We start from the raw sequence: 23,701 nt of genomic DNA on the forward strand, positions 1-23,701 counted from the left end.
TCAGTGCAAATCCTGCTTGGTATTCTCTCTCCCTTTCTCTCTGCCACTCCCCTGCTTGCTCTTTCTCTTTCTCTCAAAATAAATAAACTTAAAAAAAGTAAAATTTAAAAAAAAGGAAGAGGGGGTACTTTGCAAGTCCATACTACCTTACTACCCCAGTAGAAGAAGGATAGGTTTTTCCCTTCCCTCGGCAACAAATGAGCCAATGAGAGATGGTCACAACTTAGCTAAAGAAAAGCTACTCTACTATACTTGGAACTCCCGGTTTACTGAGTGGAGTTACTTTGTTTTTTGTTTTTATTTAGTAATCCCTACACCCAACATGGGGTTCTAACTCATGTCCCTGAGGTCAAGAGCTTCATGCTCTTCTGACTGAGCCAGTATAATATCCCATCTAGCCATTTTCCTCTATAATAAAGAGCAGTCCTCTCCTTTGTTCTCTGGATTTGCCAGAGCTTGAATGTCCTGAATTGCAATTCTCTGCAATTTCTGAATAAACCCATTTTTGCTGGCAAAACAAAAAAACCCTGACAGTTTTATTTTTAAGGTTAATATTACATGTGACAATATGAATTAATCTCAAAAGCATTGTGTTGAGTGAAAGAAGCCAGACATAAAATGTACAAATTATGTAATTCCAATTACATGAATTTCAGGAATAAGCAAAATTAGTCAATGGTTATAGAAATCAGCACACTGCTGCCTGGAGGCAGAGAGTCTGGGACTGACTAGAAAGGAACTTTCTAGGGTGGTGGAAATTGTATCTTGATCACACAGGCATCAGAATTCGTCTAATTGTACTTTGTAAGTCTCTGCAGATTATTGTATGTAAATTTTAAGCCACATGAAATAATTCTCTATGGTTATGTTACAAATTTGATAGGTGGTTAGGTTCATTTCTTTCAAATTGCTTCCAGTTTTAAGGTTTGCTGTTTTTCCTTATTATTATTTTTTTTGAATGTATACTATAAGGATGGAACGTAGGTCAATGGAACAGAATAGAAAGTCCAGAATGGGCAACTGATTTTCGACAGAGGTGTCAAGACAATTCAATGGGAAAAGGGATAGTCTTTACAGTAAATGGTATAGAATAATATGGTCCTTTTACAGGTATTATTTGGCTTTAATCACAGCAGCTTATGGGTTTTTTTGTGTTTTTTAAAGCAATTTTTTTTATGTTTTATTTACTCTTGAGAGAGAGAGAGAGAGAGAGAGAGAGAGAGAGACAGAGCACAAGCAGGGGAGGAGCAGAGTGAGAGAGGGACACAGAATCCGAAACAGGCTCCAGGCTCTGAGCTCTCAGCACAGAGCCCAACGCGGGGCTCAAACTCACAAGCCTCCAGATCATGACCTGAGCCAAAGTCGGATGCTCAACCGACTGACCACCCAGGTGCCCTGTTTGTGGGGTTTTGTTTCAGTTTTTTTGACAGATCTTATAAGTTACACAGAAGTCTACTGTGTAGCCTGATGTGATTAATAAGCCTAAACTCAAAAAAAATAATAATAAATAAAATCTAAACTCTAGACTTGTCATTTTATTCCTTCTCATTTTCATTATTTATAGAACCCCTACTATTTACCAGGCAGTGTGCTGGATTCTTGCAAAAACAGTGATGAGTAGATCATACATAGTCTCTGCTATGAAGCAGATATTTTCATTGGAAAACCACATAAAAACCTAAAATCAAAAAGAGAAAAAATTTTTTTAATTGTGGCATGTCCTGAGGTAAACAAGGGGCTGGAATAGAAAGGAAGGTGAAAGGATCTTTATGAAAAGCTTTCTCTAAGGAGGTGATATTTTAAGTTGAGATCTTAAAGAAGGAAAAACAAGCTAAGTGAGAAGTGCAGGAAAAGAATTCAGGCAAAAAGCTTGGTGTTTTCCAGGAGTTGAGAAGAAACCAGTAAAGCTATAAGGTGGTGAGCAAAGGGAAGAGGAGCAATGAGGTCAGAGAAGCAGACAGGGTCAGATTGGGCAGCACTCACACAGACCATGTGAGCTGTAAAGTGTTCTCAAGCAATTGGAAACCATTAGAGGGTTATAAATTAGGGAGTTACTAGATGCCATCTAGTTTTTTTGTTTTGTTTTGTTTTTTATTCATTTTTGAGAGACAGAGTGTGAATGGGGGAGGGACAGGGAGAGAGGGAGACACAGAATCTGAAGCAGGCTCCAGGCTCTGACCTGTCAGGCTCTGAGTTTGATGTGGGGCTTGAACTCACGAACTGTGAGATCATGACCTGAGCCGAAGTCGGACCTGTAACCGATTGAGCCACCAGGCGCCCCTAGTTTTGTTTTGTTTTTTTTATGTTTATTTATTTTTGAATGAGAGAGAGAGAGAGAGGAAGGAAGGTGGAGGAGCAGAGAGAGAGGGAAACAGAATCCCCAGCAGGCCCCATGATGTGACAGCACAGAGCCCCAGGTGGGGCTCAAACTCCAGAACAGTGAGATTAGGAACCAAAATCAAGGGTCATGTTTAACCGATTGAGCTCCCCAGGTGCTCTGCCATCTAGGTTTTAAACCACTCTTTCTGTTATGTAGGAAATTAGCTGGAAAGGGGTAAGAAGTGTGGGCACCTAAATTAGAGTTTCACTGTGTTCTGGTATCATTTGCTTTTTCTTTTTAAAATTAATTCTTCAAGAGTCGCCTGGCTGGCTCAGTTGATAGAGCATGCAACTCTTGGGTCTCAGGGTTGTGAGTTTGAGCCGCACCCACATTGGGTGTAGAGATTACTTAAAAATAAAATCTTAAAAAGAACACCTAATTTTTCAACATTCAAAGAGAGAGGTGACTTACACTTTTTTTAAGTTTATTTTTATTTTTTTTAATGTTTATTTATTTTTGAGAGAATAACAGAGCGTGGGCGGGGCAGGGACAGAGAGAGAGGGATACACACAGGCTCCAGGCTCTGAGCTGTCAGCACAGAGCCCAGCATGAGGATTGAACTCATGAACTGTGAGATCAGGACCTGAGCCGAAGTCAGAGGCTTAACCAACTGAGCCACCCAGACACCCCAAGTTTATTTTTTTTAGTGATCTGTACACCTAACATGGGGCTCAAACTCACAAACCCCAGATCAAGAGTCATGTGCCCTAGTGACTGAGCCAGCCAGGTACCCTAAGAGGATTTACATTTACCTCTAGTCTCTCTGTGTGTCCTCCCCAGCAAACCAGTTCAAGAGTTACTTTATCTATTCTGCTGATTCAACATCTAAGACACAGACTGAAGTCTCAGCTTGGGAGCAGGTGAGACAATTTCTGTGACTAACCCGACGGGAATCTAGGACAGTGATTTTGTGAAGCCATAAGTATATTTAGGCTCATCTAGGAGTGGGATTTTTGGAATTTATCTGTAAATCTGTTTTAAAATTTTTTTTTTTAATTTGAGAGAGAGAGAGAGAGAGAGAGAGAGGTTGGGGGAGAGACAGAATCACAAGCAGGCTTCACACTCAGCACCAGGCCAACGCAGGGCTCAATCCCACGGCTGACCCTGGGATCATGACCCCAGCAGAAATCAAGAGTCGGATGTTCAAATGACTGAGCCACCCAGGCACCCCCATCTGAAAAGCTGTTTTAAAAAAGCTTCTGGGGCACCTGGGTGGCTCAATCAGTTGAGTGTCCAACTTTGGCTCAGGTCATGATCTCACAGTTCATGAGATCCAGCCCCACATCAGGTTCGCTGCTGTCAGCTTGTCAGTGCAGTGCCCACTTGGGATCCTCTGTCCCCTCTCTCTGCCCCTCCCCTGCTTGTGCTCTCCAATCAATCAATCAATCAATCAATCAATCAATATAAAAGAGCTTCACAAGGGGCGCCTGGATGGCTCAGTTGGTTGAGCGGCTGACTTTGATTCAGGTCATGATCTCATGGTTCCTGAGTTAGAGCCTGAAGGAGCCTGTCCCCCTCTCTCTCTGCCTCTCTCCCTCATGCGCTCTCCCTCAAAAATAAAATAAACATTAATAAAATAAAATAAAAAAGCTTCACAAGACCTAAGAGATTGGATTTAGAAAACTACCAACTAGTTAACCTTTTATTGTACTTATAATAACTTTTCCACTCCAGAGACTGTCTCTATGAAGCTTACACATATTCTTACCAGACAGGACCTGGTCCATTCCTTGGTGAATCAGCAAAATACTGCAGAAACTAGTTATAAAGAGCATTAACATAGAGGAGGAGAAAGTTGCACAAAAGGGAATGTCAACTATATCTGTAACACTATTTAACTTTAGAAATGAAGTCTTAAAGTAAATGTGAAAAATATTATTTGTTGATTCTGGGTGCTGGTACATGCTACATGAATATTGAAATTATTCTTTGTATTTTTCTATATTTTTTATTGTCTCAAATTAATAACAAATCATAAAAATCAGCACACTGTTTTCCATAAACCTAAAACACATTGATCTGTTACAGACATTAATTTCACAAATGATTAGACATGTGGCATTAGATTGCTGCTCTCACTCCCCAACCCTGTTATTTGCAGAACATTGTAAAAATTAAATGGGAAGAGGGATTGTAATTCAAATGAATGAATACTACCTCACCCTGCCCTAGGGATGCTAGAAAGAGGCATAATCCTGGAAATCTGTCTTCTGAGATGGCAAAGAATGAAGTTATTAATACAATAACTAACAAGATGAGAGAAATACACCTATCAACTGGTTTAGCTCAGTTGATTACAATACTGATCAAGTTAAGGTCAACTGCACGGATTTCTATTGGTCTGTTAGTGGCCGAATCCTTCCCTTATCCAACATTACCAATGTTTTCAAATATGTGCACCAATCCATCACATACTATAAAGATCACTGTATACCAGTACAGCTGGAAAACAATTTGGCAACATGTATTAAGAGCCTTAAAAATGTGTGTACCATTCTCATTAAAGGACAAACTGAAATGTGGTTTTCTGATGTGATGCACTGAGGATACAATATCACAGATGTAGTGCTCCTTCCAAAATGCATAACCTGAATCTAATTATGAGAAAAGTATCAGTATCAAATGTGTGGAACTCTTCAAAAATGTCACTATCAGGAAAGACAAAGTCTGAAGAACCATTCCGTATTAAAGGAGACTAAAAAGACATGATAATACAGTAGGTGATCTTGGACTGCATCCTGGATCAGGAAAAAAAATGCTACAGAGGATATTGGTGGGACATATGGAAAAATCTGATAATGGACTTGTTAAATTTCCTGAATTTGATTGATGAAAAGTGATAAAGCAAATACAGCAAAATGTTAACAATTGGTGAATGCAGATGAATGGAGTTTATTGCATTGTTCTTACAACTTATTATATTTGAAATTTCCTCAAAATAAAAAGTTGGTAATAAAAATGTATGTACCTTTCGACCTATAATTCTACTGCTAGGAGTCTGTCCTAAAAATAAACAAATTTTCAAAAGTCATTTTTTTAAATAAAGATTAAAAAAAATGCGGGGCGCCTGGGTGGCGCAGTCGGTTAAGCGTCCGACTTCAGCCAGGTCACGATCTCGCGGTCCGTGAGTTCGAGCCCCGCGTCGGGCTCTGGGCTGATGGCTCAGAGCCTGGAGCCTGTTTCGGATTCTGTGTCTCCCTCTCTCTCTGCCCCTCCCCCATTCATGCTCTGTCTCTCTCTGTCCCAAAAATAAATAAACGTTGAAAAAAAAATTAAAAAAAAAATGCTTAATGTTTTAGTTATTTTTGAGAAAGAGAGGGAGGGAGCACAAGTGCACTCACCCGCTCCAGAGTGAAGTAGGGGCAGAGAGGTGGGGGAGGGGGACAAAGGATCTGAATCAGGCTCTGCACTGACAGCAGAGAGCCCAAAGCGGGGCTTAAACTCACGAACTGTGAGATCATGACTTGAGCCAAAGGCCAAAGTCAGAAGTTTAACCGACTGGGTCATCCAGGCACCCCTATAAAATTGTTTACAATTTAAGTTAGTTAGTGTATGTATGTATGTACATATGTGTTTGTTTGTTTATTCATTCATTCATTCATTCATTCATTCATTCATTTAGGGTATGCGAGCCAGGGAGGGCAGAGAGGGAGAGAGAGAGAATCCGGGGCTCAAACTCACAAACTGTATGATCATGACCTGAGCTGAAATCAAGAGTGGTATGCTTAACCAACTGAGCCACCCAGGTGCCCCTCAAAAGTTCTTGTCTTACAGTTGGGGGGAAAATGGGGCTTGAGGCAAACAAATCTGTGGAAATTTCTGCCCTAATTTTCTGAATAATTCCCTTTAAGCGGGTCTTGGGAATGATGTTGGAAAAGGCATAGGCTCATTCAGAATTCCAAATAAATTCTTGGGGCGCCTGGGTGGCTCAGTCAGTTAAGCATCCGACTTTGGCTCAGGTCACGATCTCACGGTCTGTGAGTTCAAGCCCCGCGTCGGGCTCTGGGCTGATGGCTCAGAGCCTGGAGCCTGCTTGCGATTCTGTGTCTCCTTCTCTCTCTGCCCCTCCCCCATTCATGCTCTGTCTCTCTCTGTCTCAAAAATAAATAAAAACGTTAAAAAAAAAATTAAAAAAAAAAAGAATTCCAAATAAATTCTGTACATATTCCACCTTTAAGGAAGTGGAGAATAACTTCTCACTCCTTACGTGTGCACTTCACATAGTACTTCCTTCCCAAGATTACAGTATGGAAAGGGAAAAACGTTTAACTTTAACGGAGAAAGCTGCCATGTGACCAAAGTAGGCATCAGCAATCAAAAATAGTATTTTTAAAAATTTTTAAATTTCGGGGGCACCTGGGTGGCTCAGTCGGTTGAGCGTCCGACTTCAGCTCAGCTCATTATCTCGCGGTCTGTGAGTTCGAGCCCCGTATTGGGCTCTGTGCCAAAGGCTGGGAGCCTGGAGCCTGCTTTGGATTCTGTGTCTCCCTCTCTCTCTGCCCCTCCCCACTCATGCTCTGTTTCTGTCAAAAATAAACATTAAAAAAAATTAAAAAAATTTTTTTTTAATTTTTATTTAAGTAATCTCTACACCCAGTGTGGGGCTTGAACTCACCACTCTGAGACCACAAGTCACATGCTCCTCAGAGGCAGCCGGCCAGGCACCCCTCAAAAATCATACTGACAGCATGAATCCTAGGTATTATGTGATGAAATGGCACTTTACCCCTGTAATCTTCCAACCGAAACCACTGACCAATCATAAGAAAAATTCCAAGAGCCGTACATCCTATAGTATACCTAATTAGTATCCCTCAAAGTTGTCAAGGTCATCAAAAAGGAAAAGTTGAGTTAACATTCACACCCACCAAATTTAGGAGACATGACAATTAAATGAAACACAGTATCCTGGATGGGATCCTGAAAAAGAATAAGCGCACTAGGTTAAAACTAAAGAAATCCGAATAAATGATGGACTTGGGTCAATACATCAATATTGCTTAATTAATTGGAACAAATGTGCCATAGTAATGTAAGATGTTAATACAGTAACCAGTGTGTGAGGGGGAGAAAGATACACGAAAACCCTGTTTCATCTGCTTAATTTTTCTGTACATCTAAAGCTTTTCTAAAAATAAAATCCATTAATAAAATATTGGTGAAATTTGCTTTCATTAAGGCCAAGAAAGCAAAATAATAAGTTCTGATTTTGTGCTAAAAATTTAAACCTAAAAAAAATTCAAGGGCTATAAGGCTACAAAAACTCACATAATTCAACTAATTGCAGACACCAGAACTCCCATTCTCTCCCTTCTACCGAGGAAGAGGCTTTTGAAGAAAACAGCTCGGAAGTCACGAGCCCGTGACCAAAGGAACTGGGACTGAACCAAGAAGGACTGCCCGCGCAGGCGCCCAGCCAGGGAAGGGCGGGGCCAGGGCGGGACTTCCCCGAACCAGCTCTTTTCCCACTGGCTGAGAAGGGCGGGAGTGTGCCGTCACCTGGCAGGAACCGGAAGCTGGAGTTATAAAGCAAAGGAAGCCGAAACCTGCGCCGGGTTTTCTTTTCCCCTTCCTTTTACCTCCCTGTTCTAATCGCGTTCCAGCCAGTGTCCCTCCGGCCTAGCACCACTTTCGCTATGGCTCTCAGCGATGCTGACGTGCAAAAGCAGGTGAGGGCCTGCGGTTGGGTCTGGCGTAGTCGCAGCGTCGGTCCCTGGGTGACGGGCTGGAACCCGGCTCAGGGAGGACGCGGGCCTCGGGCAGCCCAGATGCCGAAGGAGGGGTCCCTTACCTCAAGTCCCCGGGGCTTAGTGGTCTGTCTGCGGGAAGGAGGTTTGACTCACAGCCTTATGTCTTCAGCTGGGGTTTCGCGTGCCGCCTCCTTGATGTGCTGCTGGCTTTTTGCCTCCCACCTCGGCATTTCCTATTTTCCCAGGGTACTCGCTGTGGTTGTTAGAGCAGAGAATTGAAAACAAGGGTTGAAATGCAAATTGAATGCAAGGATTAAAAACCTCTTTTTCGTTTGATTTTTAACCCTGGGAGAAGGGTTCACAGTAGGATAAAGTGCTGATGGGAGACCGCTGCTTCCAATGTTGTTTTGAGGTCATTCATTTTATGAACTGTTTATCTTCATCTTGGAAGAATCCCCTCTATCATAATGAATTGTAATGGTTGCTCTCTCAGTAAGTGTGTACGTTAATATTTTGTAAATATTTATTAATCATAATGCAGAATTCCTCTCTTAACATTTATGAACTCCAGCGCCAGTGTTTGGCATAAAGTAAGTAAGTCCAGGTCAGTGGAAAAAAATGATGGAAGTCGTGAACCTACATTATTTTTGCAAGTGTATAAACAGTCCTGGGAAACTTTAGGGGTTTTTTGTTTTTGTATTTTTGAGGTGTCATACCTTCGAGTTTGTAGGCATTGAGAAAGTTATAATTTGAAAGTCTCCCAGGATAATATATTGGCATTGATAGTCCTGTAAGTAACAGGAAAAAGTGGTTTCCATTTGCCCTGCATAGATACTTTGCAACCAGGGTCCTTGAATTTAGTAGTCATATTGCCAAAAGGTTTTTCAGAGAAAGAAGCTTAAGCCTGCAATTTAATCTTTAGGTAATTTAGAGAACTAAGTCCATTTCTTTTTTGAAGTACTAGGAAAATTCTCTGACTAAAGCTCACTCACTGCCTTATGAATCTTAAGTGACCAATAAAATATTTTTTCCTTTTCCTAGGAAATGACTCTGCATTTTAATCTAGTATGCACTAAGAATGAAGTGTTTCTTCATCAGTGGTCTTATGCTAATCATAAAGGGGAAATCGTGTAACAAAAATAGTGTCTATGGAGAAGATTAAGAAATCTTAACAATATTCTTACCAAACAATGGGGTTTTTAACATATAAACTGCTATTTATGATTTTTACTATAGGAGAAACTTGGTGCAGTGGAAAAGTACTGTGCCTTCCATACCTTCTAGTAGTCACAATTACAGTGCTGATTCTCTTCTTCCACTTGTTCCTTCATCTTTTTCCTACCCTACTTATTGAAGAATAAGGCTTCCCCAGGAAAAATATATTATAAAGATAAAGTGGTATATTTCCTTAGATTGAAACTATTTGTTTTTTTCTGTAAAATTGAAAGGTGAAGAAATCTGTTCTCTGCCTCTCCACACTCTAAGCTCCATAAGGGCAGTGTATTTTGTTCCCTGTATTTGCAGCAGTGAATAGGCCAGGCACCAAGCATGTAGTAAGTGTTTATAAATAGAGGATTCCCTGATGTCTTCCCTATTGTATTAAAATATTTATGTAGGGGTGCCTGGGTGGCTTAGGTGGTTGGGCATCCGACTTTGGCTCAGGTCATGATCTCACGGTTTGTGAGTTCGAGCCTGGCATGGGACTCTGTGCTGACAACTGGGAGCCTGGAGGCTGCTTCAAATTCTGTGTCTCCTTCTGTCTCTGCCCCTCCCCTGCTCTTACTCTGTCTCTCTATATCTCAAAAATAAACAAATCTAAAAAAAAAAATTTATATATATTTGTTTTTATGTGGGGAGTATGGTTATTTCATTAAATTTTCGAAGGAATCTGACTTCAAAAAACTTAAAACCTAGTAGGGTTAGCAGGAAGAAGAAAAGTATTTTCTAAAGGCCAGATTTTTCTGCCTTAGGGGCGGAGTTAAATGTCCTGAAGGGTTTCACTATTTCTCTTGTTGGAATTCCTGAAGACAGAATATGATCATGTTGGCTGTAAACAGGTTCTCTGATCTGGGTTAAAATGAGTGTGTTTTGCTCTAGGCTGTGCTGATCTAGTCAAATCTGGTAGCAGAGGGTCCACCATGAGTGATAAAGGCCGATAATGCAGGTTTGAATCAGAGTTCACCTCTACAGGCCCATGCCTTGTGGCATTTATAAACACCTGTTTTGATTACTGTATTTAAACTAACTACTTTAAAATTCCAAACTGAGTTCAGTAAGGCTTCAAACTGAACGTGTGGAGATAAGATTCCTTACCGTGAACACACACACAAATCTGTGGGGGTTAATGCTTTTAGCAGGGTCACAGTTTTTCTATACAATGTATCTCTGGATTAGGTACTACAAATATTTCAAGGCCTGAGACTTCATAAGTATTGTATTATCTATGAAATAGGCTCTGATTATCATACTTATTTTGGTTCCTCAAGCATAGGGTAGCTGCTAAGAATTTTGATAAAAAGGAAATCTTACCTTTTAAAACCATACTGTGTTTTCTTTAAGACTTTGATGGCATGAGCTTGTATTATTAATGCACTTTATATTATATTATTTTTTTTCATTTAAAAAAAATTTTTTTAACATTTATTTATTTTTGAGACAGAGACAGAGCATGAACGGGGGAGGGTCAGAGAGAGAGAGGGAGACACAGAATCTGAAACAGGCTCCAGGCCCTGAGCTGTCAGCACAGAGCCCGACGCGGGCCTTGAACTCACGGACCGTGAGATCATGACCTGAGCCGAAGTCAGACGCTCAACCGACTGAGCCACCCAGGTGCCCCTATTAATACACTTTTTAAAAAATATATAAAACAAACTTACTCAGCCATTTTTAAGTGTATAGTTCAGTAGTGTTAAGTATGTTCACCTTATTGTAAAACAAATCTTGACTCACTTTTGTACATCTGTGTGTACCTTAATTTTATGATATCTTTGTGGTATATGGAGAAGCTGGGAATTGTTTCCAGATTGTTAAACTCTAAAATGTACTGGGGGGATGGCGCATAGGTGGCTCAGTTGGTTAAGCATCCAACTAAGCATGATCTCATGATTCGAGCCCTGCATCAGGCTCTGCGCTGACAGCTCAGGCTGCTTCGAGTTCTGTCTCTCTGTCTCTGTCTCTCTCTCTCCCTCTCTCTCTCTCTCTCTCTGCCCCTCCCCCACTCACACTGTCTCTCCCTCTCAAAGATAAATAAACATTTAAAAAAATATAGGGGCGCCTGGGTGGCTCAATCGGTTAAGCATCCGACTTCAGCTCAGGTCATGATCTCATGGTTCGTGAGTTCGAGCCCCGCGTTGGGCTCTGTGCTGACAGCTCAGAGCCTGGAGCTTGCTGCAGATTCTGTGTCTCCCTCTCTCTCTGCTCCTCCCCCGTTTATGCTCTGTCTCTCTCCTTCAAAAATAAATAAAAACATTAAAAAAAATTTTTTTAAGTAAAATATATTTATATAAAAATAAAAAGTACTTGGGATATCTCAACAGGCTTAAAATACCCAGCAGGTTCTCATTCATTCACAAATGTTTATTGATTACCCACTGTAGTGGCAGTTGTTCCCTTCTGAAGTTATGATGATATAAAAGACAAGATCTCAGTACTCATGGAGCTTACCTTAGATGGGAGAATTAATAAACACAATGAATTAACCTAGAGCTTATTGATGTTTTTAAAATCAGCTTTTTTTTTTATTCATCATTTCTTTCATATAGAGCCCCTATGAAATGAAACTACTAGTGAGTTTGGTGAGCTGTGTTACTTGTATATTCACTTGGGTGTATTTTACATCTTCACTGGAGACAATACTTCATTTATGAGTCTAAATTGGATCAGTCACCCCAAGCCCCATTCAGAAGACTTCAGTGGACTTTATTCTCTGTAGCCAGAGCTCTAAAGCCCTTTAACAAGGACCTCACCTTATAGTTTAGTTGTGGATAGGGACAAGTAAGCAAGGAATTATGAATATGTATTTAGGTAGAGGAAGTGTGGAGTGCCCTAGATGCATGTAGGTGAGAAATTCAGAAAAGATTTTCCAAAGGCAGTTAAGCAAGCTGAATCCCAAGAAGTTAGCTAGATGAAGCAGGAGGAAGAGTATTCCAAGTGGAAGGAACAACATATTTGAAATCTCGGAAATGAGGGAGAGAGTGGTGAACTCAAGGAACAGAAAAACTGAAATAAGTTTAGTAGGATAGGAACCAAGAGTCTGAAGAGTGGCGAGTGGTGAAAGTTATTTTTCATATAATGCTGGCAAGGTAAGCATTGACCAGATCATGTACCTTCTAAAATCTTTGAGCTTGATCATAAAGCAAGTTGGGGTGTGGGGGAATGTGATATGTGATGAGACCAACATTTTTTAAAGGATCTTTCTGGTTGCAGTGTAGAGTTGATGAAAGAGGAAACAGGGCTGGAGGCCAGTAGACAGATTTGGAAGCTGTGGTAATAATTCAGCTGAGAGATAGTGATAGCAAAGACTAGGATAGTGGCTAAGAAGGTAGAGAGATGTGGACAAATAAAAGAACCATTGGAAGAGAGAATTGATTGGACTTGGTGGTTGATTGGATGTGAGGACTGAGGTACAAGGAAGAGTCAAAGTTGAATGTTGTACTAATCCTCCAGATAGAGATCAAAGTTGGGGGCAGGGAGTGGTTAACAGTTCATCAGTGAGTGTTTTGGATTTAGGTTGCTGTGAGTAGGATATCTAAAAAAGAGCAGTCTAGGAGGCAGAGGCACTGAAGGAGAACAAGGAAGTCAAAAGGAAGAGATTGTTTAAGAAGGGAGGATTGGTCAACATAACAAGAGATGCTGAAATGTCAATTAAGGTAAGGCCAAGATTTAAGGACTAGGAGATTATTGTCATTTTATGAGAGTAATTTCAGTGGACTGAAGGGGTAGAAGTGAATTAAAGTATGTTGAGAGTAGAAGGTAAGAAAGTTGAAAAAGTATGGGGCACCTGGCTGGCTCAGTCACTAGAGCATGTGACTCTTGATCTCAGTGTTATAAGTTCAAGTTCCATGTTGGGTATAGAGATTACTTAAAAATAAAAAATAAAAAAATCTTAAAAATAAAATCTTTTTTAAAAAGTTGGAAAAGTAAATCTAAATAGGTCTTTGATCCATTTTATTAGAAATGGAAAAGAGAAAAAGAGGGTCCTGGCTAAAAGGGGTATGAAGTAGAGGAGGGTATATATTTAGTCCATCCTCCCCCATAAACTCTAAGTTCTTTGAGAATAGGATAATGTTCTGTGATATTGAATATTGCATCTGGTACATTTGCTAGAGCAAATTCCAGATTATAAGATATCTGAGACCAGAAATTATCTCATTTATCCTTGTGTACAATGCCTGGCACATAATAGGCATTCAATAATGATTGATTGTTGAATGAATCAGAAAAGATAGGTACATTTTCTTTTCTTGTTATACTCAAAAATAAAATAATCTTTTCATTTTTTTCTTACAGATTAAGCATATGATGGCTTTTATTGAACAGGAAGCCAATGAGAAAGCAGAAGAAATAGATGCAAAGGTGAGATTTCCTTTTCCAGGTTTAAGAAATTATCAAAATTTCGTATTGTTTTTGCTTTGGTAAGGAGTAATTTTACTAGTTGTTTAACAACGCATCACATAGGACTGCTAAGAATATCTTTTCTCTTTTTTAAATATTTTTTTAATGTTTATTTTTGAGAGAGAGAGAACATGAGCGGGGAAGAGGCAGAGAGAGAGGGGGACAGAGGATCCGAAGCAGGCTTTGTGTGGACAGCAGAGCCCGATGCCGTGATTCGAGACTCAATGTGAGGCTTGAACTCAGGAACCATGAGATCATGATTTGAGCCAAAGTTGGACACTTAACCAACTGAGCCACCCAGGCACTCCAAATAGCTCTTATCTTTAATATTAAAAAATAAACTTTCCTTTCTAAACATCCTGATTGTCAATAAGTGTCCTGAAATTTTATGGTAGGGAGTAGAAAAGTAATGGGTTAATTTTCTCATGGAATCTGGAATCTAGACATTTAGCATCTATGGGTAATTATGATAGCTGGTTAAGGAGGGTGTAGTATTGGGGCGCCTGGGTGGCTCAGTTGACTGAGGGTCTGACTTCGGCTCAGGTCATGATCTCACAGTTCATGGGTTTGAGCCCCATGTTGGGCTCTGTGCTGACAGCTGAGAGCCTGGAGCCTGCTTCAGATTCTGTGTCTCCCTCTCTCTGCCCCTCCCCTGCTCACACTCTGTCTGTCTCTCTCTTTCTCTCAAAAATAAATAAACATTAAAAAAAATTTTTTTTAAAGAGGTGTAGTATTTTTATGTTGTTATTTTGCTTTTTCATTAATTTGTGCTTGTTTTTTTCTTTTTAAGTTTTTTAAAAGTTTATTTATTTAGAGAGAGCACGTGGGAGGGGTGGAGAAATAGGGAGGAAGAGAGAATCCTAAACAGGGTCCACACTGTCTACACAGAGCCCAATGCGGGTCTCAAACTCAATGAACTGTGAGATAATAACCTGAGCCGAAACCAAGAGTTGGCCACTTAACTGACTGAGGCACCCCTAATTTATAATTTTAAAACGACTGTTAGATTCATCTTATTTTTCTGATCAATGGAGGCAAGAATGCTGTTATAATTCTTTTATTTTTATAAGGGAGGACTAAAACTGAGATTACTTGACCAGATTCTTTAGGCAGTAACCCAGATCTTCTAAACTCCAAATTCTGTGTTCTTTTCATTAGCCCCCTAGTAAGCAAATGGATTAAATTTAGAATACATAATGATTTTTTTTTATGTTTATTATTTTTGAGAGAGAGTGAGTGTGAGTTGGGGAGGTTCAGAGAGAGGCTGGGGTACAGAGGATATTAAGTGGGCTCCACACAGATGGCAGAGAGCCTGATGCGGGGCTCAAACCCATGAACCACAAAATCATGACCTGAGCGGAAGTCGGATGCTCAACCAAGGCGCCCCAATGATTTTTTTCACATACAAAACCTTCTATCAATATATACTTTATGACTTTGTGGGTAGGTACTATTATCCTTTTTCTTTTTCTTTTTTTTAATTTTTAGTTTAAGTAGGCTCTACACCCAACGTGGGGCTTGAACTTAGGACCCTTAGATCAAGAGTGGCATGCTCTACCAACTGATCCAGCCAGGCACCACTGGGTATGATTATTTTTGATCAGGTTTTTAGTTTTCTGGTTCATCATTTATGATGAAAATCAATGGTTATCTCTTTTTTTTTTTTTTTCAGCGTTTATTTTATTTTTGGGACAGAGAGAGACAGAGCATGAATGGGGGAGGGGCAGAGAGAGAGGGAGACACAGAATCGGAAACAGGCTCCAGGCTCTGAGCCATCAGCCCAGAGCCCAACGCGGGGCTCGAACTCACGGACCGCGAGATCGTGACCTGGCTGAAGTCGGACGCTTAACCGACTGCGCCACCCAGGCGCCCCTGGTTATCTCTTTTAAGTAAATTAGAAATAATTCTTGAAGACAAGTCATAATAAACTTCCTATGTTTGATATGGAAAACGATAATTATAAGCAAGTACCTCTGGTTACCAGCTGCTTAAAATAAAACTCCAGATCTGCTGTAATGAATTAATAATAATTAATTCCTTGGTAGGCAGAGGAAGAGTTCAACATTGAGAAAGGTCGTCTTGTGCAAACCCAAAGACTGAAGATTATGGAATACTATGAGAAGAAAGAAAAGCAGATTGAGCAGCAGAAGAAAATGTAAGTAGATCCTGGTCACAATATTAGCTAAGGAAGCTTTGAAAAGTCAGTGGGACAAAAGACAGAGCATGTGCTTTGGAGTCAGGGAGGTATGGATTCAAGTCTTAACTGGACCAACTTACACTTTTCTCACCTTGGGCAAGTTGCTTAATTATTTTCCTTCCTTTGTGAAAATGGAAGCTTCACAGGATTATTGAAAAAAAAGTTGGAATAACTGATATAAAAGTGCTTCTTTATCTTTGAAAATAAGTTTATAGAAGCCACTCGAGTATATGCAAAGAGGAGTATTTGTGCGTATGTAGGAAGCTGTGTATTTTTTCTACAGTTTCTGTATTTTTATGCTGTACTGCTACTATTTTTCCATATCTTTTGCAGTCAGATGTCTAATTTGATGAATCAAGCAAGGCTCAAAGTCCTCAGAGCGAGAGATGACCTTATTACAGTGAGTAATTAGCCCCTATTATAAAATTGTAAAGTGTTTATTTACCTATTATAGAGAATGCACTAGTTAGCATTAGCTAATTAAGGAGGTGAATGGTTTTTAGAAAACATTTGGTCAGCAAATCATTATACTAGGTGTTGTAGTAAATACAAAGTGAATAAGATATTGCCATGTCTTCAAAGGCCCTCTGATCTCACAGAGCGTATAGACTCTTGGTTATACAGCACATTATGGGTGGACCATACAGTATGTGAGGGTGATAGGGATGAATAAAATTAGTAAAATTATGGCCAAGAGTGCAAGGCTAAAAGAGCTTCACCTATTTTCAGTAGAAGCTATTGAAGTTTTTATTTTATTTTATGAGAATTATCATAAATTGGGTTCATGGTATGAGTATGTAGGCTAAATTTAAGAGGGAAGAGGTTAGGAGCACCTGGGTGGCTCAGTCAATTAAGCATTTGACTTCAGGTGAGGTCATGATCTCACAGTCCGTGAGTTTGAGCCCTGTGTTGGGCTCTGTGCTGACAGCTCAGAGCCTGGAGCCTGCTTCCAATTCTGTGTCTCCCTCTCTCTTTGCCCCTCCCCCACTCACACTCTATCTCAAAAATGAATAAATATTAAAAAAAAAATAAGAGGGAAGAGGTTAGACACAAGATAACCATTTGGGAAGTATTGTCATCTGAGGAAGAAGGCAGAAACCTACTGAAACATACATTTAGTTGAGAAAGTTTAAAGGTATTTGAATTAGGGACTCTTGACTGGCTCAGTCATGAGAGCATGTGAGTCTTGATCTCGGGGTTGTGAGTTTGAGCCTCACATTGTGTGTAGTGTTTACTGAAAAAAAATATTCATATAAATTATATTTCAGGAACCAACAAGGATGCCTGCTGTTTCCACTGTTCTTCATTGTGGTGGAGGCCTTAGATTCCTTTAAGGTGGAGAAATAGGAATTATACACAAATTAAGAAGGAATAATTTTTTTTGCAGATATGATTGCCTATACAAAAAATATAACATCTGAAAAACTGTAAGAACTAGTGATTAGTTCAAAGTGGTGACTGGCTATAAAGAGAGTATAAAAAATGAATAGTTTTTCTATATACCAATAATAACCAATTAGCAAGTAAAATAAAAAGTAGATTCCTTTGTAGTGGTTACAAAAACTACGGATAAATGGTTACAAAAACTATGGGTAAATGCTAGTGAATAAGCCAGCATTCATATGAAAAAGCTATAAAACTAAAAATATAAAATTTGAATAAATGGCAAACATACCTTTCTTTGGTTTGTTTGTTTGAGAGAGTGTGTCTGTTCATGCAAGCAGGGGAGCAGAAGGAGAGGGAGAATCCCAAGCAGGCTCCAGGCCCATCACGGAGCCTGATGTGGGGGCTCAATCTCATGATCCTGAGATCATGACCTGTGCTGAAATCAAGAGTTGGATGCCTAAGTGACTGAGCCACCCAGGTGCCCTAAAAACATACCACTTTCTTAGAAGATTAAAGAAACACAAACGAATATAAGTGTGTCAGTGTTGACACATTTTGCAGGAAGACTTCCCAGACATTGACTACTGACTAACTCTTCTTCTTCCAAGTTCAGTGCTAAATACTGAATTTCAGATGTGGTTAACTAGGAGAATGGTGATTGTGTTAATGAAATGGGAAGTTAGGAGGGCAAGCTCTTTTTTTTTTTTTTTAAGTTTATTTTTGAGAGAGAGCGAATGTGCACACACAAGTGGGGGAGGGGCAGAGAGGGAGAAAGAGACACAATCTGAAGCAGGCTACAGGCTCTAGCTGTCAGTGCAGAAGCCAACCTGGGGCTCCAACTCACAAACTGTGAGATCCTGACCTGAGCCGAAGTTGGATGCTTAACCGACTGGGCCACCCAGGTGCTCCTGGAGGGCAAGGTCTTTTAAGAATAGCTAGCTTAAAACAAACAAACAAACAAAAAACAAAACAAAAAAAAAGAATAGCTAGCTTACTTTTGGACATACTTTAAGGGGCCAAGAAATCTCCAGTTGGATGTGTCTGTCAGGATGTTAAGTGAGGGGCTGAAGTTCAGGACAACAGAGATTGCTTATTAACATAACCTTCATAGCACTTCAAATGTGAATGCTTTTAAATCTAGGAATATGGGAAAATAGGGAATGTGTTGCTAAATTATCTTGTTACATGGGAATGAATAATTCATACTCTATAAAATATAAAAGGAGGACTAGACAGCTTTTTGTGGAAATGTTGACTGCAAAATGTTAACACCTGAGGGTAGTTGTTACCTAGTGTCTTCACTAAAATGTTGAGTTTCAGTAACCAGTGGTTGATTTTTTTCCACAGGATTCAGATTTCTTTAGCAACCAGAATTGATTGACCTAGTTTATACGCTTCTCTTAAAATAATAGTATGTGCTTAGGGAAGGTAGTTTGTTGTAAAAGAATTTGGGCTTACAAGTCTTTCAGCTTTGCCATATTAGTTTGAGTAAATTTTTATTTCTGACCCTCAATTTCCTCTTTGGTATGTATTAATTATGGTGCTTGGTTCAGAGGGCTGGGTTTTTCTCTTTTTTATTTTAATTTTTTTTTAAGGTTTGTTTATTTTTGAGAGAGAGTGAGAGAGAGAGAGAGAGACAGAGCATGAGTGGCCAAGGGACAGAGAGAGAGGGAGACACAGAATCCGAAGCAGGCTCCAGGCTTGAGCTGTCAGCACAGAGCTTGACATGGGGCTCGAACTCCCAAACTGTGAGATCATGACCTAAACCAAAGTCAGACACTTAACTGACTGAGCCACCCAGGTGCCTCTGGGTTTTTCTCTTTTTAAAAATAATTTTTAAACTGTTTAAAAGTAAAATTTATTTTGGGGTACCTGGCTGACTCAGTTGGTAGAGCATGCAACTCTTGATCTTGGGGTCATGAGTTCAAGCCCCAAGTTAGGTGTGGAGCCTACTTTAAAAAAATAAAGGGGCATGTGTGTGGCTCAGTTGGTTCAGTGTCCAACTTTTGATAACGGCTCAGGTCGTGATCTCGTGGTTTGTGAGATCGAGCCCCATGTCAGGTTGTGCACTGACAGCATGGAGCCTGCTTGGGATTCTCTCTCTCCCTCTCTCTTGGCCCCTCCCCCACTTATTCTATCTCTCTTAAAGTAAATAAACTTCAAAATTAAATAAAATATTTAAAACATCAAATTTATTTTTACGTAGTGTTACATGCACATTAAAAATTTAAAGAATCGGATACCAGGGTAGTTTGGTTGAGCATCTGACTTTTGGTTTTGGCTTGGGTAATGATCCCAGGGTTGTGGGATCGAGTCCTGAGTTGGGCTCTGTACTAAGTGTGGAGACTGGTTGAGATATTCTCTCTCTCTGTCTCTCTCTCTCTCTCTCTCTCTCTCTCTCTCTCTCTCTCTCTCTCTCTCCCCTCCTCTGTCTTACACACGTGCACTCTCTCTCTAAAATAAAAATAAAAATTTAAAATTTAAGGAATCAAATCCATAAGGCTTATACCAACAAATATCAGTCTCTTGGCCCAGTTGAAACACAGGGTTCTTAGGCTCTCATAAGGATCGAATGCAAGAATGCATTTAAATACTCTAGCTTAACACTTGGCATATAGTATTTGTTTAAGAAGTGTTACTTCACTTTCCCCACCCCATCTCCTCCTGTGGTGACCCTTCTCTTAATTGGTCTGGATAGTTGAAATATTCTCCCAGCTGTTTGGTGCCAGTGCTCAGAAAGCCCTGAACTATTTAAGTTGCTACATCTTTGATATATGCCTGGAGTCAAAAATGACAACTGTGTCAGCTACTGTGTAGATGCTGTTATTTGTATAGTCAAGAGTTTAGAGACCTGTAACTTAAAATATCTCAGTAGCAGGCCTCAATATGAGTGCCAAGGGTTATAGCATGTATTGTTTTTTTAATAAAAAAAAATTGTACTTTTTATTTATTTAGTTTTTATTTTTAAGTGATTTTTAAAAATTCACTTATTTTTGAGAGGGTGTGAGTGAGCAAGCAAGGGGCAGAGAGGGAGGGTGAGAGAGAATTCCACTCAGACTCCACACTATTCGAAGTGGGCCTGGAGCTCATCTGATGCAGAGCTTGAACTCTCTGAGATCATGACCTGAGCCAAAGTCGGCTGCTTAATCGCCTAAGCCACCCAGGCACCCCATTAATATCTAAAATTTAGATTAATCATTTATTATCAAATATTTGAATTCTTACCAGGTGCAAGCACGATTCTAATTACTAGAGATATAATAAAATTTAGCTCCTGCTTTTGTGGAATTTAATATCCTAGTATGCTATGTATGAGTTGTGTTTTTAAGTTGATTGATTTTTTTTTTTTAATTTTTTTTTCAACGTTTTTTATTTATTTTTGGGACAGAGAGAGACAGAGCATGAACGGGGGAGGGGCAGAGAGAGAGGGAGACACAGAATTGGAAACAGGCTCCAGGCTCCGAGCCATCAGCCCAGAGCCCGACGCGGGGCTCGAACTCACGGAGCGCGAGATCGTGACCTGGCTGAAGTCGGACGCTCAACTGACTGCGCCACCCAGGCGCCCCAATTTTTTTTTTTTTTTTTTTTTTTTTTGAGAGAGAGCTGGAGGGGCAGAGAGAAAGAATCCTGAGCAGGCTCCGCACTGTCACTGCAGAGCCCAACATGGGGCTCGAACTCACAAACCTTGAGATCATGACCTGAGCAAAAATCAAGAGTCTGATGCTTAAACAACTGAACCACCCAGGCACCCCCAAAATTTTATTTTTATTTTTATTTTTATTTTTTATTTTTTTTTATTTTTTTTAATGTTTATTTATTTTTGAGACAGAGACAGAGTGCAAGTCGGGGAGGGGCAGAGAGAGAGGGAGACACAGAATCCGAAACAGGCTCCAGGCTCTGAGCTGTCAGCACAGAGCCCGATGCGGGGCTTGAACCCACGGACTGCGAGATCATGACCTGAGCCGAAGTCGGACGCTCAACCGACTGAGCCACCCAGGCGCCCCCAAAATTTTATTTTTAAGTAATTTCTACACCCATTGTGAGATTCGAACCCATAGCCCTGAGATCAAGAGTTGCACACTGCACTGACTAAGCCAGCCAGGCGTCCTGAGAGGTTGGAACTTCTATATGGACAGCACACTGATTCCAGGTGGAGCTGAAGGAATGGATGAGATCACCAAGGTTGTGGATGTCGAATTATAGGGCCAAGTAAACAAACTGAGAAGCATCTTTTTTTTTTTTTTTTTTTTTTAATTAAGTAAGCTCTGCACTCAATGTGGGGCTTAAATCATGACCCCAAGATCAAGAGTTGCATACTCTACCAACTGAGCTAGCCAGGTACCCCCAAGAAGCATCATATTTAATAGGCAGGAAGATAAGGGATTGCTAAGGAAACATGAAGAAAAAAGCAGTCGTGTTGGAGAAGAATAAGAAGCTAAGGGAACAGAAAACTTGAACAAAATGAGAATCTAAAATAGCAGCTAATGCTTCTAAGAATCAGAGTAGGTAGAGCACAGATTTGGCATTCAAGGTGTCATTTCTGACTTTTGCCAGAGCACTTTCATTGGATTAATGAAGGCAGAAAGCCAGACTGTAATGGCCTGAAAAGTGTGTGGTGTAAGTAAGTGTGTGGTGAGGAACTGGAGGCATGTGCATGGCCTCCTAAGGAGCCGGGCTGTGGGAGCTGCTGGTGCATTGATCTCAGATACAAAGTTACAAGTATTCTATAGCATGCAACTTGAGTTCAGTGTACAGCTGAGCTTTTATTTTTTTAATTTATAGTGAGAATTTTGTGAAAATAAACATTTCTATAATTTTAGTTCTAAAGACATGTGTTTCCTTAGCGCTTTGCCAAGTCTAACTTCTTACCATCAAGTAATTTACAGTTTAGCAAACACAGTAAGAGGCCTAGAGGGCTGAGGAAACAGAGCAGACAGGGTTACATATTCATCAAAGCATACATACCTGCTTTAAATGGATTTCGCTATTTGAAAACATTTTATTTCTAGTAGTTATTTTCTCTGATGTTTATCCTTTTTCCTTGCCTGCCCTGATGTTTAAGAGCACAAGCTTTGGAATTCCTGTGAGATTTGAATTTCTGTTTCCTGGTATCAGCTATTCGGTGGGCAAATTTTTTAAGCACTTTGAACCTTCTGTTTCCTATAAAACAGTCAGGTTTAAGAGGGCATTAAGGTTAGAGGCAGTCAGGTTCAAGTGGGCAGATATGTCCTTCCAAAATACTGATAATAAAATGTAAACTGACATGTGAACTGCAGTAATTTACACATCTCTCCTTGGAAAAGCTGCTTGGGGAGCCAGATGATAATCAGAAGGTTGGAATTTATTTATTTTTTAAATGTTTATTTATTTTGAGAGAGAGAGAATCCCAAGCAGGCTTCATGCTGTCAGCACAGAGCCTGATGTGGGGCTCCATCTCACAAACTGTGAGCCAATATCAAGAGTTGGACACTTAACCAACTGAGCCACCCAGGTGCCCCAGAAAGTTTGAATTTAGTATCAAAGAGTGTCACTAAGATATTAGTGGTTTGTACCATTGTTGATCATAATTTGCCTCTTTCACCTATGATGACATATCTTTTAAGTTACGGGAATACTCAAGGGACAGTATAATTTGTGTCAGTCAGGTTTCAGCCTTCTTAGCTAGAGTTTGGGTTTATTCTGGCTTCCCTGCCTCCTTGATTGGAGTTTTAGATGGTGTTAAAAGTCCTCACTTAACCTATTTCCAGATTTTTCATAGTGGGCTACTTTTACAGATGGCTAGTATTGCTCTTTACAAGTCGTCTTTATTTAATTTTATTCTCTTACAGCAAACCTATCTCCATACTCCACTCCTCTTTGCTTGACCATAGTTGATTGGTCAATTCCAGCCCAGAGAAAAATGCTTGAGGGATTCCACGATGAGGAGGGGCTACAGTTTCTTTCAGCCAAACACCTTACAGAGTGTATGCTTTAAATCCTTGTGCTCATAAGCTTCCTAGATTGTGTGAAGCCTTAAATGACTTCTTAACCAGACTGTTCGGATTGAAGTGATAATACTTCTCGGGGTTAGGTTGTTCTGATGGACACTTAAAATTAGAGGTTGAGGGGCACCTGGGTGGCTCAGTCGGTTAAGCATCAGACTTCAGCTCAGGTCATGATCTCACAGTCTGTGAGTTCGAGCCCCACATCAGGCTCTGTGGTGACAGCTTAGAGCCTGGAGCCTGCTTCAGATGCTGTGTCTCCCTCTCTCTCTGCCCCTCCCCTGCTCATGTTCTGTCTCTCTCTGTCTCAAAAATAAATAAAAACATTAAAAATAAATTAAAAAATTAGAGGTTGATTTTTGAGCACCTCTTAATAGTTTCACTATGTTCATGTAGAAATTTTAATTCTAAAAAAAAAAAAGGAAGAAGTTTTAATTGTTTTGTCAGGGTATCA

General features: G+C 40.0%; 1 protein-coding gene and 1 long non-coding RNA gene across 2 annotated transcripts in view; one reads left to right on the forward strand and one right to left on the reverse strand.

The window, feature by feature from the left end:
• Nucleotides 1-209: 209 nt before the first annotated feature.
• LOC115518138 lies at nt 210-23,391 on the reverse strand. Its single transcript, XR_003970181.1, has 3 exons — nt 23,378-23,391; nt 19,064-19,071; nt 210-365 (listed from the first exon to the last, which is right to left on the reverse strand). It is a non-coding gene; the product is annotated as an uncharacterized LOC115518138 (long non-coding RNA).
• The window catches only part of ATP6V1E1 (ATPase H+ transporting V1 subunit E1), a 31,975-nt gene continuing 16,164 nt past the window's right edge, over nt 7,891-23,701 (forward strand). The window contains exons 1-4 of the mRNA XM_030321471.1: nt 7,891-8,049; nt 13,579-13,644; nt 15,729-15,838; nt 16,214-16,280. Coding sequence (XP_030177331.1) covers nt 8,017-8,049; nt 13,579-13,644; nt 15,729-15,838; nt 16,214-16,280 — 276 coding nt within the window. The 5' untranslated portion in view covers nt 7,891-8,016. The remainder of the gene's footprint in view (nt 8,050-13,578; nt 13,645-15,728; nt 15,839-16,213; nt 16,281-23,701) is intronic.

The sequence above is a fragment of the Lynx canadensis genome, chromosome B4, assembly GCF_007474595.2.
Source record: "Lynx canadensis isolate LIC74 chromosome B4, mLynCan4.pri.v2, whole genome shotgun sequence".
NCBI lineage: Eukaryota > Metazoa > Chordata > Mammalia > Carnivora > Felidae > Lynx > Lynx canadensis.